Here is a 17,948-nt window from a genome sequence, read left to right as displayed (position 1 = left end):
AGAAAGCCAAAGAATGAAATGGATGTTCACGGAGGGAGGGGCGATTGATGACTGTAGCCATCCCACAGTTCCCGCACTTTCCGAAAACCATTTGAATTCTGGGCTGAGCTCCCAATGCCTGAAGGGTCAAAAACATTGTTGCGGGTGGTTCAGGGTATATGTCGTCAGCCCCCCTCCAACCCCTCTGTGAAAGAAAAGGGAAAAAAATTGTTTCTCGCCTTTTTTCAATGTCACCGTATGTCTACTGGATGCTGCTGGCAGACGCAGTGCTGCAGCGCTACACAGCAGCATCCCCTTGTCTTGCCTTGCCTTGTGGACGGCAGATGGTACAGTATGACTGATATCCGTCATCGTCATCCCGTGGGTGCTCCTGGCCGGCCTTGGTGAGGTTGGCCGGGGGTGCCTGGGCAAAAATGGGAATGACTCCAGGTCATTCTCTTCTTTAAGTTTTGTCTAATGGAGATTCAGTCCTGCCTGGAATATCATGGCAGCTGGAGGCTTCTGCCTCAGGCTGTTCTCATCAGTCATCAGCACCGTGCGGTCACGCCTACCCTGCTACCAGGGCTCACAATCAGATACTTAGACCTCTACATTTTGCTGCAAATAAAAAAATTAAGCTGCTGTTTAGAACTGTCCCCCAACATACATATCCTGGGACATTTTGTATTTTACCAGTGTCAACCAAAGGCCCACACACAAAAGGAGATTCAGTCCTGCCTGTGTTTCTATCCTAGTGCTTATCTCAGATTCCCATTTTCAGCTATAGGCTGAGCAAGTGCAGAATGGTGGTTCACTCTACTTTGCTGTAAGCCAACCACCCTCCCCTCCCTCCTTTGATCTCTGCTTGCAAAGGCAATAAAGTCAGTGTTGTTTCTTATTCATGCATTCTTTATTACTTCATCACACAAATGGAGGGATAACTGCCACGGTAGCCCAGAAGGGGTGGTGGAGGAGGGAAGCAATGGGTGGGGTTGTTGCAATGGGCACCCCCTAGAATGGCATGCAGCTCATCATTTCTGCGGGATGTCTGGGGCTCTGACCCGGAGCAGCCATTTGCCTCTCTGGTTCTTTAGTAGGCTTGCCTGATATTCTAGGCAGGACTGACTCTCTATTAGACAAAACTTAAAAAAGAGAATGACTTGGGGAGTCATTCCCATTTTTGTCCAGGCGCCCCCGACCGACATCCCCGAGACCGGCCAGGAGCACCCATGACAGCAGCAGACGGTACAGTATGACTGGTAACCATCTTTGTCAACTTGCAAAGCAGCAGACGGTACAGTAGGGCTGGTAACCGTCTTTGCTAACTTTCAAAAGGCAAGGGGATGCTGCTGTGTAGCACTGCAGTACTGCGTCTGTCAGCAGCATCCAGTAGACATACGGTGTTACAGTGAAAAAAGGCTGAACGGGCTCCATGGTTGCCGTGCTATGGCATCTGCCCGGGCAATCCAGGGAAAAGGGCGCGAAATGATTGTCTGCCGTTGCGTTCACGGAGGGAGGATTGACTGACGACATTTACCCATAACCACCCGAGACAAATTTTTGGCCCCATCAGGCATTGGGATCTCAACCCAGAATTCCAATGGGTGGGGAAGACTGCATGAATTATGGGATAGCTATGGGATAGCTACCCAAAGTACAATGCTCCGGAAGTCGACGCTAGCCTCGGTACATGGACGCACACTGCCATATTAATGTGCTTAGTGTGGCTGCATGCCCTCGACTTTATACAATCTGTTTCCAAAAGTCGGTTTCTGTAAAATCGGAATAATCCCGTAGTGTAGACATACCCAATGAGTAGAGTGGTTAAAGCCATATAACGAGACAAGAAAATTCCTGAAGATTGGTGCAAATCTATCCTGGTCCCAGTACATAAGGAGGGAAGCATCCATCAATGCAAAGATATTGAGGGATAAAGATATTGTTGCATGGGATGAATATACTGGAACGTATCATGGACAATAGAATTAGAAAAATGGTGGAATCCCTCCTTGAATAAGAACAATCAGTTTTAGGAAGGGATGAGGAACCATAGATGCCATGTTTGTAATTAGTAAGGGATAAAGAAGTGGCTAGACTACCAACAGGATAGTTTCTAGGCTTTTATAGATGTAGAAAAAGTATACAATACAGTGGACAGAAGACAGCAAACTTGAATATGAACTACAGTCTAGATTAGGGAGTGGTGGAAGTGTATGGAATAACATCTCAGGGGTTGTGGAAGACAAGCATATGCCACTGAGCCTAAAAGCCCAACTGTATAGAACAATGGTGTGCCTCGCAAAGCTGTATGGTGCAGAAGCCTGAGCGATAAAGAAATGGCAGGTTCAATACCTACAGATGTTTGAGATGAGATGTCTTCATGCCATAAAAGGACTTACATGAGGACACAGGTTTCTAACTGAAAGTATTAGGATGGAAATCCAAGTCTAAGATGTGGCTGACAAATCCAGGAAGCATTACTTTGTGGGTTTGGACACATGGAGAGGAGGAATGAAGGTGACCTAGTGAAGATAGTATAGCAGGAAAGGATAGAATAGAGACGCTGAGGAAATGATGTATGGATTGCATCAAACTAGATAGTAGGTAAGTGGATTTTAGTGCTTCCTCAGACATGCAATGATGGTGGATGCTTCCATGATGATATGACCCCAGTTGATAAGATAAGGGGAAGAAAATTAAATTTCAACATTTTCAAGAAGTAAAACTGATGGAAACTATCACAGACCATTTCAGCTAAACTAAAGCTAGATGTATTAAACTGTATTAATAGTTAGAATGAGTAATAATAATAAAAAAAGTTCACATGTGGCAATAGTATTTTATTACCTGATTTAATATTCTGCCCAGTTCAAAGTAGATTTTTATAAAGCTTACAATTTATATTGTACTGAGTTATATCCACATGTTTGGTTTATGTAAAAATTATAAAACATAAGTTTTTTTTTACATTTTGTAGAAGGTATCATATCCTATATGTTTTATAATTTTTACATAAGCCAAACACATGTGGATATAACTCGGTACAATATAAATTGTAAGCTTTATAAAAATCTACTTTGAACTGAGCGGAAGATGAAATCAGGTAATAAAATACTATTGCTACGTGTGAACTTTCTTTTTTATTTCAAAGCACATGAATCTTATTTCAGAAGTTGCTCATTCTTCAGATTTTGACTTAATGTCTTAAATATATCTCTAAGCCAAATATATTAAACTATGGTGTATGCAGTATGTGGTTAAATAGACACCACAAGTCTGCATTGTATGGAAAGTTGGTCTATATTATGCACTGCAGATAGATATATGTGGCAGTGGATAAATATATGCGCTATGTCCTTGGCAGTCACATAATTAATTTTTTTTTCGAACTTTCACCAGACTAGTTTTCTCAAACAGGTATTTTCTGATGGTGAATATGATAGAAATTTCAACACCCATTATTTAAATGAGAAATTAAACTAAAAACACTTGAGTTGTGATCTCCTGTCAAAACCACACAGCTAATAAAAATGTGCTTTGAAACACAATAATGAAGGTATCAAATCTATATAAAATACACAGAAGGCAAATTCTGATTTCAGTTATGCTACTGTAAATCTCAAGTGACTCCTGACTTCTCTACTTAATGGGACTACTCAGGTATGTAAGGAAAACCAGTTGTGTGAGTGTTTGCAAGACTAGGATCATAGTTTGTCAAGATCTAGCACACAGGAAATACTTGCCAAACTATGGTGCTCCATTATATTTGAGTGAATGATTACTGTAGATGTTAAAGTATGGTAACTGATTAAATTCTTTAAATTTTTATTATAAATGCATTCCTTAAAAAACTTAATTAATGCGGAGTTAAGCTTAACTGGCAGTGGCTCAACTCTTCCAGAATGTGAAATGCACCAATACTTAAATCTCTGAAACAGTTTGACCTTAACTCTTTATTTCCTAACTCAAACTCTGAAAACTGGGAGCTACAGAGTTAAAGGTAATGTCTCCCTCACTACCCCAACAAAACCTTAACTCTGCCCCTTGGAACTGGCAGTAGGCCCAGGGCCCAAACCAAACTTGATATATCCCTAATAAAATCTGCCATTTTGTTCGCTGTGTAATATATGATACTAAACCATCATTCCTCTTCAGATACCCTGTCAGGAGTAAGGCCCCGCAGCTGCACCTGCTCAGTCTCCTGATGGTCTAACAAGTCAACTAAGCGCCCTGATGAACTGCTCTGCTTGATTGGGTAAGGAAGCTAGCAAGCTGGTTCTTAGCCTAGCAGCAGCGATAGCTGGCTTGCTGCTCAATGCACATACCTCTGGATGCTTGTCTCACTCTAAGCCCTGCACTCAGCCTTGTTTCAGTCCTTTCCCAGTCTCACTCCTGCCTCTGAATCAGGACTGGTCTTGCCTTCTCTGACTCTGGTTGTGATCTTCAGTTCCAATTCCTAGCTCATACTTGGTCTTGATCCTTGAGTCTAGAATTTGTGCTGTGACTAGGGTTCTGAGCTTTGCCTCTAACAACTAGGTCAGACTGCCTATGTCCTGGTATCCTGACACACTCCTATTGACCCTCACTGTTACTGTATTGATTCAGCATTAGTTGCTACAAGCTGCCATATCTGGCACTGCCATTTTAGGAGTAACTGTAGCTAAAAGAAGCAGGGATCTTTTTCCCCCATGGCTGTGGTGTGCAGGAGGTCCAGACAGATGGTCACAATGACCTCTCCTGGATTTAAAATCTAGGAAAGTATACAAAAGTTTTTAAAATATCTGTAGAGTTTTAGGGGCACTTGAACAGCTGTCACTGTCACCTCCAGAGGCTGATGTTTCACTCGGTATGTCAAGAAGATAGGCGACTAAAAGTGCTTCACCCCTTTCGAGCACTCATTTGTACATTCTCATTGTCTGCCTGAACACCACAGTTTACTGACTCGGTTAGACCTTAGCGAAACCAATATTCCCATTGTTATTACTGCTTGCTGTGTGCTCCACAATATCTATAAGAGTAAGGGGGAGACGTTTATGGCGGGGTGGGAGGTTGAGGCAAATCACCTGGCTGCTGGTTACATGCAGCCAGACACCAGGGCAGTTAGAAGAGCGCAGCAGGGCGCGCTGTGCATCAGAGAAGCTTTGAAAACCAGTTTAATGACTGGCCAGGCTACAGTGTGAAAGTTCTGTTTGTTTCTCCTCAATGAAAATTCGCCCCCTTGGTTCACTCTACTTCCCTGTAAGCCAACCGCCCTCCCCTCCCGCCTTTGATCTCCACTTGCAGAGGTAATAAAGTCATTGTTGTTTCAAATTCATGCATTCTTTATAATTCATCACACAAATGGGGGGATAACAGCCAAGGTAGCCTGGGAGAGGTGGGGAAGGAGGGAAGCACAGGGGTGAGGTAGTTGTTGGGGCACCCCCTAGAATGGCATGCAGCTCATCATAGAAGCGGCATGTCTGGGGCGCTGACCCGGAGCAGCCGTTTGCCTCTCTGGTTCTTTGGTAGGCTTGCCTGAGCTCCTTAAGTTTCACGCAACACTGCGGTTATAACCTCTGTCCTTCATGCCCTTGGAGATTTTTTCAACTATTCCAGCATTTCGTTTTTTGGAACAGAGTTCAGATAGCACAGATTCATCTCCCCATACAGCGATCAGATCCAGAACCTCCCGTTCAGTCCATGCTGGAGCTCTTTTGTGATTCTGGGACTCCATGGTCACCTGTGCTGATGAACTCTGCATGGTCACCTGTGCTGATCAGCTTGCCATGCTGGCCAAACAGGAAATTAAATTAAAAAGTTTGCGGAGCTTTTCCAGTCTACCTGGCCAGTGCATCGGAGTTGAGAGTGCTGTCCAGAGCGGTCACAATGGAGCACTCTGGAATAGCTCCCGGAAGCCAATACCATTGAATTGTGTCCACACTACCCCAAATTCGACCCAGCAAAGTCAATTTCAGCGCTAATCCCCTCGTCAGGGAGGAGTACCGAAATCAATTTTAAGAGCCCTTTAAGTCGACAAAAATGGCTTTGTCGTGTGGACGAGTGCAGGGTTAAATTGATCGAATGCTGTTAAATTCGACCTAAACTTGTAGTGTAGACCAGGGCCCAGATTTCAGACTTTAGGCCCTGGCAATATGCCAGCAAGGACCCCAAATGGATGTAAGCTGCAAAGGTCCTATGGGAAAGTTATCATGGGCTTTAATGCTAATTTTATGCACAGAGTACCCACAGTATCCTGTCATTACTTAACCCTTGAGCCATCTTAAGTTGCTGAGGGTAGGTGAGGACCATGAGGTAATATCTTTGGCTCAAAAGCTTCTCTCTCTTTATCTTTCGCCAACAGAAGTTGGTCCAATGAATATATATTACCTCCCCCTGATCCCCACCTTTCCTACCTTGGGGAAGACCCCTGCACTGCTTATTGGAGGGGCTCTTTCAAATCCCAAGAGCGAAAACCCTTGCAGGGCAGGCAGGCAGGGCCAGCTTTAGGCCTATTCCACCAATTCCCCTGAATCGGGCCCCACGCCTAAGAGGGCCCCGCGCCCAGTGAGAATCTCTTCGCTGGTTAGAGGCGCCTTTTGAATTTTTACTCACCTGGCAGCGCTTTGGGTCTTCAGTGGCACTTTGGCAGCAGGTCCTTCACTCTCTCCGGGTCTTCGACAGCACTTCAGTGGCGGGTCCTTCGCTTACTCTGGGTCTTCGGCGACACTTCGGGAGCGGGTCCTTCAGTGCCGCTAAAGACCTGGAGCGAGTGAGGGACCCACCGCCGAAGTGCCGCCAAAGACTCAGAGCACCAGCCGGTGAATACAAGCCCCACGTGGTTTTTTACATGGTTTTTATTTTATAAGTCATACCTGCCAGGGCCCCGTCGAAACTGTTTGAATGGGGCCCTGCACTTCCTAAAGCCGGCCCTGAGGGCAGGCGCCTGGGAAGCCTGGCGAGGCACAAGGGAGTTCCCAACGGGCCCTCTGCTGTTAAACTTCTTTGCTGGAGGATTACATGGGCACAAGGCGCCAGGCTAAGGGGGGCAGCGAGAACCCGCCTGTGCGCTGGCCTCTGGGGCTCCCGCAGCTTATGTGCCTGGCGCCTACGAGACGTGGCACGTGCCCTCCCGCAGTGGCTAGTGGCAGAGAAGCGCAGCCACCTCGGGCCTCTAGGGGGCGCTGCTGCCACCAGAGTGTTCGCCCCCCTCCCCGCGTCTCCTCTCACGCCCCGCCCAACTTCCTCGAGCTCCGCCTCCCCGCGAATACGTGACCTCTGATGTGTGCACGCGACACCCCCCACCCCACCCCTCTCCGCCCGTTCAGGTCACGTGAAGAGGATGAGCCGAATCAGCAGGGGTGTTCCCGGTCACGTGCCCCACTAGTCTCGCCCCCTCGGTTCGGCTGCGCGCGCAGACCCTGCACCTGGCAGTGGCTGCTCTGGGCTCCTTGTCACCAGGACAACCGGCCCCGCCGCAGCGCGTTTGCCATGGTGAGTGTCGTGTCCTCCCCACCCCCCCCGCGACTCGAGGGCCCTGGCTGGGGGGAAGGCTGAAGGGTGCGGTTCGGGGGGAAGGCTAAGCGCTGTTAGAGGGCGGGGGGGGGGGGGAGCTGAGGGGTGTTGGGGGAGGGGTGCAGTGTGGGGGGGAGGAGTACGGGGGGAAGGCTGAGGGGATTGGGGGAGGGGTGCGGTGCAGGGGGGGAGGGGTGAGGGGATTCGGGGAGGGGTGCGGTGCGGGAGGGAAGGCTGAGGGGTGTTGGGGGAGGGGTGCGGTGCAGGGGGGGAGGCTGAGGGGTGTTGGGGGGAGGGGTGTGGTGCGGGGGGGGATTGGGAGGAGGGATGCGGTGTGGGGGGGAAGGCTGAGGGGTGATGGGGGGAGGGGAAGGGAGGAGGCAGGGGTGAGTGAGACGGGGATGAGGTGAGTGAGTAGGAGGGAAGGGAATGGGGGTATGTTTATGTCCTGGGAGGGGTGTGTGCGCTGTGGTATGTATCTCTGTGTTTGAGGAGGGAGGTATGTATATGACGTGTGTTTCCACTGACTCCTGGAGGGGATCCTGAGCCTCAGTTGTTTCACAGTGGTTGCTTCCTGTTGAAGGGGACCAGAGCTCTGCCTTGCTTTGATATACTTGGGGATACTCTTGTCTTCTGAGGCAGCAGGTTGTATAACCAGAGATCTGTACAGGTTTACTCAAATGTGGTATATGCACAGAGGCAGTCTATAATCTTGTAGTGTCCTCATACGTGTGAAAAATATAAATGATAGGAGGAGCTCTAGGAAGAAGAAATGTGTGGATGTATCTTGTGTGTTGTTGCCTTTGATTCTGTAGAGGGCTTTTAGTTAGTGATAACTTGTGAAAGGTTTCTTTCCTTTTCCTCCACACGCAAGCATTTCCATCCTTTCTTCCTTCTCTCCAACCTTGCTACTAGTCTGTACATTTTAAATGTGTATTCATTTAAAAGAAACAAAACATAAAAACCTATTGGGAAATAAAAAGGGAGATTTCCTTTGGCTGCACTACACTTTCTTCTGTGTAATCAGTTTTTTTTCTGGGAGGAAGACAGTTAATTGTGGAGGCCGTCTTTATGCTAGGTTTGATCTGGAAATCTCCATTACACCACCACCAGATGGACTTCAGATGGTTGCTGACACTTTTACCACCATTTCATGTAGTACTGCTGAGAGCAATATTCGGTATGCACCCCTTCCATTTCGCCCTCCAAAAAAAGTGTCCTGTCTACACTGGTGTTTCCATTATCAATTCCAACAGAGGAGCTGCATTGATGGAGTGCTTCCAAATAAGTCTAAAATAGGCACAACTCATCTTCTAAATGTAGGGAAAATTAAGTTTTTGAAAATAAAACACGTTCATTTATACAATGTCAATATTGTGTAAGTAGATGCCTTCTAGCTACTGAGATTCAAATATCAGGGGGTAGCCGTGTTAGTCTGTATCCACAAAAACAAAGAGGAGTCCAGTGGCACCTTAAAGACTAACAGATTTATTTGGGCATAAGCTTTCGTGGGTAAAAGACCCACTTCTTCAGATGCATGGAGTGAAAATTACAGATGCAGGCATTATTATACTATCTATATCTATAGAGAGAGAGATAACTATATATAATTACATCTCTCTCTCTCTATATAGATATAGATATAGATATAGATAGTATAATAATGCCTGCATCTGTAATTTTCACTCCATGCATCTGAAGAAGTGGGTCTTTTACCCACGAAAGCTTATGCCCAAATAAATCTGTTAGTCTTTAAGGTGCCACTGGACTCCTCTTTGTTTTTGAGATTCAATTATAGACTTTCTTTGAAGGCTGTCGTAAGTGATTTTCCCTCTTTGCTGGTGGTAGAGGTTCTAATTAAAAGTTTTTTTGCAGTCTCATTCCAACAAACTTGCAATTTGGAAAGTAAACAGGCAATGTAGTTCACAGGTGAAATCAAGTTAATGATGCTAGATAAGCCCTCTTGTTGTTGGGCAGCCCCATACTTTTAATTTGAAGGCTAATGAAAAAGACCTGTTAATGAATGGAATATATTGTTTTTGATTTTCAAATATTCACTGTGGGAACACTTTTACATGGACCATTCACTTTATAAGGATTATAACAAGGCTTTTGTTTCCCCACTTTCTTTCAGATCTGCATAATTTCAATAGTTTGATGTTAAATCGAATGAGCAAGAAATTATGTTGACCAGTTAACACCAGGTGTTGATATAATGGTGAAACAATGATGTTCCCTGCAAAATAGTAAAAGGGAAGTAAATTAGGGCTACAGAGGTGCCTTTAAAGTTAGTCTGAGATAAGGTAGGGCTGCTAAATGTGGAAACTTGTTTTGTTTTTGTTTTTTTAAAATGAGAGCCGGAGTCAGATTTCCACTGATATATAGCTGCTCTTTTAGCTTGGTCTAGGAAAGCAACACTAATTTCAGAATTATAGCAATGTTGTTTTGAATGGTAATCTTAGATCACTTAAATGGTGAATATTAGCAGTCTTTCAGGTGCTTTGTGAGTTAAAAGTCCATAACTTGGTATAACTTGTTAACTAGATGCACAATAATTCTGTCCTTGTTCATGAGAGTTTTTGGATACAGAAAAGGAAGATGACAAAGAGTTGAGTGAGATGGATTTCATAATTTGTGAGTTTTTTTTCATAATGATTCTGCTTAGAGCTCTTTCAGCCAATTAGCCAGCCACTCAGTTCATGTACATTCCTTACAATACATATTTCTGATAGATTCCTAATTTCATTCTCTAGCAAAATGCCACATCTGTTTTTCTAATAACCTTTTTATTTCCTATTTAAAATTAATTTCCCTGTTCTGAGAGTACATACACATTTTGTGAAACTGATTTTTCCAGTTGTCATCTGAAACAGTGATGTAACCCAGCTTTCCTGTTTTAAACTCATGCAAAGTTGGAGCTTAGTCATATTTTTAAAAGTTCTTTTTTTAAGAGTGAAATATTTTATTTATAGTTTATGAAGAACAAAGCCTGCTCTCTGATCCATCGCTCAGTATTGTAAAATGCTATGAATGTGAGAGAATGTGCATATAGAATGTTTTCATGCAGCAGAAGTTGACATTATATTAGACTATTTTTGATCCTTGGGATTTGGTTATTATATAGTCCCTGTGAACAGCATTCTAGTGTAGATTGCTTCTGAAACTGGATGCCATAAAAGTATTCATTTTGTACTTATAAAGTTTCTGAATGGTCAATGGGAATATCTTCAAATATTTGAAATCCAGATTCAGGTGTACACAAGTTTTTAATTTTAGTCTACTCAATTTATCATTATTGGTGAGAATAGAAAATCAAACTAATGGAATCTGATAACAGATGCAAGAGAGGTCCTAGAGTCATAGAACCCTTGCTTGACTATTACATGATAAAAATTGTTAATTGTAGTTTGTGAGACTTTTCAGTTTAATTGGCTGAATCTAAAAAGATTCAAAACCATTAAAAAATTACTTTTGCTAAAATGAAACCAAATACTGTAAAATGGGAAATCATTGATGTTTTCTTATAATTTAAGAGAATAATATCCCATTTTAAAAGCTGAAATAGAATTGACAATTCAAAATTAAAACAGATCTGTAATTTACGATTCATTTTTGGTAGATTCCTTGTTTGTTTTATTTGGGGAAGGATAGCCCATTAAGATGTATCTTTGATTTAAAGAACTACAAAACAGTTGAGTGTGTTTGTACATTTGGACTAAATTTTTTGCCATTAGATATGTGCCTTAAAGATATGATTTATGTTTTGTTTTGGGGGGGAATATATTAGAAGAATATATGCATAGTAAGTGTGTGAGTTTATATACGCGCGCGCTCTCTCTCTCTCTCTCTTCTCTGCCAGAATTTTAAATCAATAACAAAATTATTTCAGTGGCTTCCACATTTCAGTGGCTGTGGTATCTAACCCTAAATCTGGAATAAAATGTATCATTTTATACATGGAGTTTGACCTTAACCTACAGTCACCTTATTGGGACATGTGAAGATGCTCCTATGAGGGAGACAGCTCACTTGAATGACGTGTTATAATTTAAATACTGAATGCTGCTCTGAGAGCTAACTTACTTCATGGGTATGGTTTCTCAGGAGTTGATTGACAATGTCAGATGAGCATAATCCCTTCAAAAGAAAACACAGGTTTTCAGTATGTTTATTGGAGCTCTACTTGTAGGGCATTTCCTGATTCTAGACAATATTGCTCCCAGCAGACTTTATGTACTTCTAGCCATTACTGGAGAGGGGCTAAAGTCAGATTCCTCCATCCTTTCTTTGGAACACAAGGAAAGGTAAAAGCACAATCAAGACACAGATAAGAACCAACATTTACGAAGGACAGTTTTTGTGTTTCCTTCTGCCTTACAGTAGAGAAACCCAACAGTTGTCAAGAGCCACACTTTGAATTTATATTACTTTTTGAATTTTTTGAACAATTTTTAAGATTCAGGGTGCAACTTGTTTAATATTGTCACCCTGACTCCTCCTGTGGTTATGTTGCCTCCCATCATTGTCTACAGTACACTTGCCTTTAGGAAAAAACTGTGTGGGAGTACACAAGGCTTTAAATATCACTTTCTGAATTTCCGTGAAAAGGTGCTTCTTGATTTGGAAAAGTATTTCCTGCCCCAGCATTTTTTTTCCTATCCTGTTTCAGCCTTAAACAACAAATTGTATTTTTTCTCTTGGATTTGATTAGTGATAAACTGGTTAACCAGTTCTATCCTGAAAATCTAAATCACTAAGCAGCCATCAGCCGCTCTGCATAATTGCTAAACTCATTCAGTATTCCAGGCTTTTGTCCCTAAGGTCTGCTTTACACCTGAAAAGTAGCTTGACTCAGCAACATCAGTCAGTACTGTGAAAAGTTTGTGCACTGTGTGATGTAGTTAAATGGACCTAACCCCACTATAGATGCAGCTAGATTGACTTAGGGCTTGGCTACACTTGAAAATTGCAGCGCTGGTGGAGGCTTTCCAGTGCTGCAATTAGTCACCGTCCACACCTGCAAGGCACATCCAGTGCTGCAACTCCCTGGCTGCAGCGCTGGCTGAACACCTGGTCTGGTTGGCGTGTAGCGAATGCAGCGCTGGTGATCCAGTGCTGCTCATCAGGTGTGGACACACACCAGCGCTGTAATTGGCCTCCAGGGAATAAGGAGATATCCCAGAATTCCTGTTCAGCCACTCTGCTCATCAGTTTGCACTCTACTGCTCTGGCCTCAGGTGACCTGCCCTTTAAATGCCCCTTCCTGTTTGCTGCAGCCAAGTGTGGAGTGCAATCAGTTAATCTTTCCAGGTGACCATGCCTCCACGCGGCAAACGAGCCCCAGCATGGAGCAATGGCGAGTTGCTGGACCTCATTAGTGTTTGGGGGGAGGAAGCTGTGCAGTCCCAGCTGCGCTCCAGCTGTAGGAATTATGATATCTTTGGGCAGGTATCAAGGTCCATGCTGGATAGGGGCCATGAGTGGGACGCGCTGCAATGCATGGTTAAAGTAAAGGAGCTGTGGAGTGCCTATTACAAAGCCCGCGAGGGAAACCGCCACTCCGGCGCTGCCCCCACGACCTGCCGTTTTTACAGGGAGATGGACGCGATACTTGGGGGTGACCCCACTGCCAATCCGAGGACCACGATGGACACTTCTGAGCAGGGTGGGGGACAGGAGCAGCAGCAGGAGGAGGAGGAGGCGGGGGTGGAGGAAACCGCGAGTGAAGCTACTGGGATGGGGGAAGACACCCCAGAGTCCCAGGAGGCATGCAGCCAGGAGCTCTTCTCAAGCCAGGAGGAAGGTAGCCAATCGCAGCAGCAGCCAGCAGTTGCTGAAGGACAAGCAGAGGAGCGGGTTACCGGTAAGCAGCTTTTATTTTCAGGGTGGAAATGTTTCGGGAGAGGAGGGGGGGGGTTAGGGCTGCATGCATGCATGCCTAGATGTGGAATAGCCCATTGATGTGGTCTATCACGTCACGGTAATCGGCTGCAGTAAACTCAAAAGTTTCAGCCAGAGCGTGGGCAATGTGCCTGCGCAGGTTTATAGGGAGAGCCACTGTGGTCCTTGTCCCAGTCAGGCTAACGCGTCCGCGCCACTGTGCCGCGAGAGGTGGGGGGACCATTGCTGCACACAGGCAAGCTGCACAGGGGCCAGGGCGGAATCCGCATTGCTGTAGAAGACCTTCCCGCTCGTCCCTGATGACCCGCAGCAGGGAGATATCTTCCAGGAGTAACTCCTGTGGAAAATGTTGGGAGACTGTTTAGTGCAGATCCCCCCTGTAGCTGTTTGCTGTCCCCAACGCACAGAAACCCCTGCACAGCCCTGAAGCAATCTCAGTACCCCTTACTCACCATTTCATGGCTCCTGTTGTGTTATGTGTGCTCTTATTTGGTATGGGAAAGGTATGCTAAAGTGAAGACTGTAAACTCCTTCAGTGTGTGGGAATTACCGTCTGGATGAGATAATGAACAATGCTACCCTGTTAACTGTTGCCATTTTTGCCTTCCAAAAGTGACCTTGACTGCTGGACTGCCAAGCTCCACCACTGCACAGCGACTACAAAATCTGAGGAAAAAGCCGCGAAAAACCAAGGAAGACATGCTGAAAACAGTTATTGATCACTCTGCTAGAGAGAGTAAAAACCCGCAGGACTGGAGAGAAAAGGAAAGCAGGATCCGCCAGAGGGAAAGCAGTGGCCAGGAGGAAAAGCACAGAGCAGCTGCTAAGCATCCTGTCGCGCCAAGCGGACTCTATCGAGTCACTCGTAGCCATGCAAGCAGAGCACTACCGTGCTACTCCCCCACCCCCCCCATCCCAAAGCTTTTTCCCTTGTGCCCCAATGTCAGCTCAAACCCCCCTTCCCCAGCATCCAGGTTCTTACCACCAGCAGCTGCCTCCAACACCTGTACGTTCACCAACCAGCCCTGAGAACTACAACCCTTACCCTCTGCACTCAACCCCCATCACCATGCAGTATAGGCACCCTGAAGTGCAGCAGTCATTGCACAGCACTCCAGACAGGACATATGCAAACTTATGACTGTACAGTTCACCAGCCCACCCCCCTGCCCTCTTATGTTCCTGAAATGTTGTGTGTCTGTCTGTCAAGGAAGTTTTTTTATTTTCAATAAAAGAATTCTTGGCTTTGAAAACAGTCTTTATTATTCCAGATAGTGAAAGATACCTTAGCCCAGTAAAGAAACAGGCACTGCAAATCATTTTAGGGATAATAGAATAACAGTGTAACCACTGCACTTCACTCCCATGCAAGGCAGAAAACATTACTGTTGGCTTTCAGCCTCAAATTCTTCCCTCAAGGCATCCCTAATCCTTGTAGCCCTGTGCTGGGCCTCTCTATTAGCCCTGCTCTCTGGCTGTGCATATTCAGCCTCCAGGACTTGAACCTCTGTGGTCCATGCCTGACTGAATGTTTCACCCTTCCCTTCACAAATATTATGGAGGGTACAGCAAGCGGATATAACCGCGGGGATGCTGCTTTCCCCCAAGTCTAGCTTCCCATACAGGGACCTCCAGCGCGCTTTTAAATGGCCAAAAGCACACTCCACAGTCATTCGGCACCGGCTCAGCCTGTAGTTGAACCGGTCCTTGCTCCTGTCAAGCTTCCCTGTATAGGGTTTCATGAGCCAAGGCAGTAACGGGTAAGCGGGGTCTCCAAGGATCACAATGGGCATTTCGACGTCCCCTACTGTGATCTTCCTGTCTGGGAAAAAAGTCCCTGCCTGCATCTTCCTGAACAGGCCACTGTTCCGAAAGATGCGTGCATCATGCACCTTTCCAGGCCAGCCTGTGTAAATGTCAATGAAACGCCCATGGTGATCCACAAGCGCCTGAAGAACCATAGAGAAATACCCCTTCCGATTAACATACTTGGATGCTAGGTGGGGGGGTGCCAGAATAGGAATATGCGTCCCATCTATCGCCCCTCCACAGTCAGGGAAACCCATTTCTGCAAAGCCATCCACAATGTCCTGCACGTTCCCCAGAGTCACGGTTCTTCTTAGCAGGATGCGATTAATGGCCCTGCAAACTTGCATCAACACGATTCCAACGGTCGACTTTCCATAGCTCAGTGGCTTGAGCATTGGCCTGCTAAACCCAGGGTTGTGAGTTCAATCCTTGAGGAGGCCACTTAGGGATCTGGGGCAAAAATTGGTCCTGCTAGTGAAGGCAGGGGGCTGGACTCAAAGACTTTCCCACTCCAAACTGGTTCCTGACCGACCGGTAGCTGTCTGGAGTTGCCAGCTTCCAGATTGCAATAGCCACCCGCTTTTCCACCATCAGGGCAGCTCTCAATCTTGTGTCCTTGCGCCGCAGGGTGGGGGCGAGCTCAGCACACAGTCCCATGAAAGTGGCTTTTCTCATGCAAAAGTTCTGCAGCCACTGCTCGTCATCCCAGACTTCCATGATGATGTGATCCCACCACTCAGTGCTTGTTTCCCGAGCCAAAAGCGGCGTTCCACAGTGCTGAGCATTTCCGTGAATGCCACAAGCAATGTAGTGTCACACGCGGCAGGCGACTCGATATCATCGTCGGACTCCTCACTGTCACTTTGGAGCTGAAGGAAGAGCTCAACTGCCAAACGTGTTGTGCTGGCGACACTCATCAGCACAGTCCTCAGCAGCTCGGGCTCCATTTCCCACAGAAATCGCGATTCCCAGAGAGAGTAAAACACAGCAAGCGACTCACAATGGCGCCAAACGTGGCCGGAAAAACTGTGACTGCTGGGATGTGAAGCGATGCACCACGGGGCGTTGGGACAGGAAGCGGAATGAACCGCACCCTTCCGCCCTTCCCACAACCCATGGCGCCAAAATGGGACGAGGTGCTCTGTGGGATAGCTGCCCACAATGCACCTCTCAATACAGCGCTGGAAATGCTGCAAGAGTGGCCACACTGCAGCGCCGTTAGCTGTCAGTGTGGCCACACACCAGCGCTGTCCCTACACGGCTGCACGACCAGTGCTGTAACTCCCAGTGCTGCAATTTTCAAGTGTAGCCAAACCCTAAGAGTCTTCTGCCAACATAGCTACTGCTTCTTTGGAAGGTGGATTACCTACATCAATAGAAAACATTTTCTCTTGATGTAGAAAGCATCTATGCTACAGCAGCACAGCTTCAGCACCATAGTGCTGCTGCTGTAGTGTAGAGATGGCCTTAGGCATTGTCTACACTACAGAGATTTTTGACAAAAGGCAGCTTTTGACACCAAAACAGTGGAGGTGTACAAACTGCAATGCCACTTTTGATGACAAAACTCTCCTGATTTGCCAAGAAAATAAAACCACCTTGATGAGAGAGACAGAGCTTTTTGCAACAAAATTTTGTCCACAAAGTGCCAGTGTAGACACCACGCATCGTTTTGTCGCTGTAAATAGCCTCCAGGAGGTGTCCCACAATGCCCATCATGACCACTCTAGTTAGCAGTTCAAACTCTGCTGCCCTGCAGCCAGGTAAACAAGCATCCGCGCCTCCCCCCCTTAAAGGCTGGGAATTTTTGAAATTCCACTTCCTGTTTGCTCAGCGTGGAGAGCTCATGTCGCATCTTCCCAGCTGGCCATGGCAGCTCCATGTGGCAAACGCTCTCCCACTCAGACAACTGCAAAATTGTTGGATTTGCTGAGTATATGGGAAAAGAAGGCTGTCCAGTCCCAGCTCTGCTCCAACTGTAGGAACTTCAATACTTATGGGCAGGTTTCTCGTGGCTTGTGTGAGAAGGGCTATGATTGGGACACGGTGCAGTGCAGAGCAAAGATAAAGGAACTGAAGCAGGTATACCAGAAGGCAGGCAAATGGTCATTCCATTACTGCACCCAAGAGCTGCCGCTTCTACAAGGAGCTGGACACCATCCTCTGCAGTGACCCCACCTCTACCATCAAGAGCCCCGTGGACTGGTGGGACTGGAGGCAGCGGAAAGTGGACCTAACCCCAAGGATGAAGTTGTGGACAAGGAGGTGGAGTTGGAGGACGTTGTGGAGCCCACTGCAGGGTGGTCCAGTACCATGCGAATCAGGAACTCCCTTCCAGTCCAGAGGGGTGTAGCCAGTCCCAGCATTCAGTTTCCAGAAAGCATAGTGCAGGAGCGGAGTAAGTAATCTTTTTGAGTTGATGCTGTTTGGTTACATGGCGTACAGCTGTCCTTTGCTCTGAATATTGTAGAAGTGGGTGAAGGAAGGGGTAGAAATTTACAAGACTAGCTGTATTTCAGTGAGCTCCACATTTACTTGCTCAGCTAAGCAGTGTGGTGGAACAGTGTGTTAATGCACACCGAGATTTCCCGGGAACCCTCCAGAGAGATCTTTAGGAAACTTTCCTGGAAGTACTTGATAATCCTATGCCGAAGGTTCCTTGGGAAAGCTGCTTTGTTCCTTCCCTCGTTTGTAGGAAACTTTCCTGTGCCACTCGGCAGTCGCTTGTGCAGGGACCAAAGCAGCACACAGGCGAGCAGCATAGGGAC

General features: G+C 46.2%; 1 protein-coding gene across 3 annotated transcripts in view; it reads left to right on the top strand.

Annotated features, from left to right (window-relative positions):
* The first annotated feature begins 7,265 nt into the window (after nucleotides 1–7,265).
* The window catches only part of FBXL2 (F-box and leucine rich repeat protein 2), a 140,723-nt gene continuing 130,040 nt past the window's right edge, over nucleotides 7,266–17,948 (top strand). For all 3 annotated transcript variants that reach the window (XM_045005243.1, XM_045005241.1, XM_045005242.1), the window contains exon 1: nucleotides 7,266–7,449. In XM_045005243.1, coding sequence (XP_044861178.1) covers nucleotides 7,447–7,449 — 3 coding nt within the window. In that variant the 5' untranslated portion in view covers nucleotides 7,266–7,446. The remainder of the gene's footprint in view (nucleotides 7,450–17,948) is intronic.

Source organism: Mauremys mutica, chromosome 2, assembly GCF_020497125.1.
Source record: "Mauremys mutica isolate MM-2020 ecotype Southern chromosome 2, ASM2049712v1, whole genome shotgun sequence".
NCBI classification, from domain to species: Eukaryota; Metazoa; Chordata; order Testudines; family Geoemydidae; genus Mauremys; species Mauremys mutica.
Note: the sequence above shows the minus strand (reverse complement) of the source record. Positions and strands in the feature narration are given on the sequence as shown.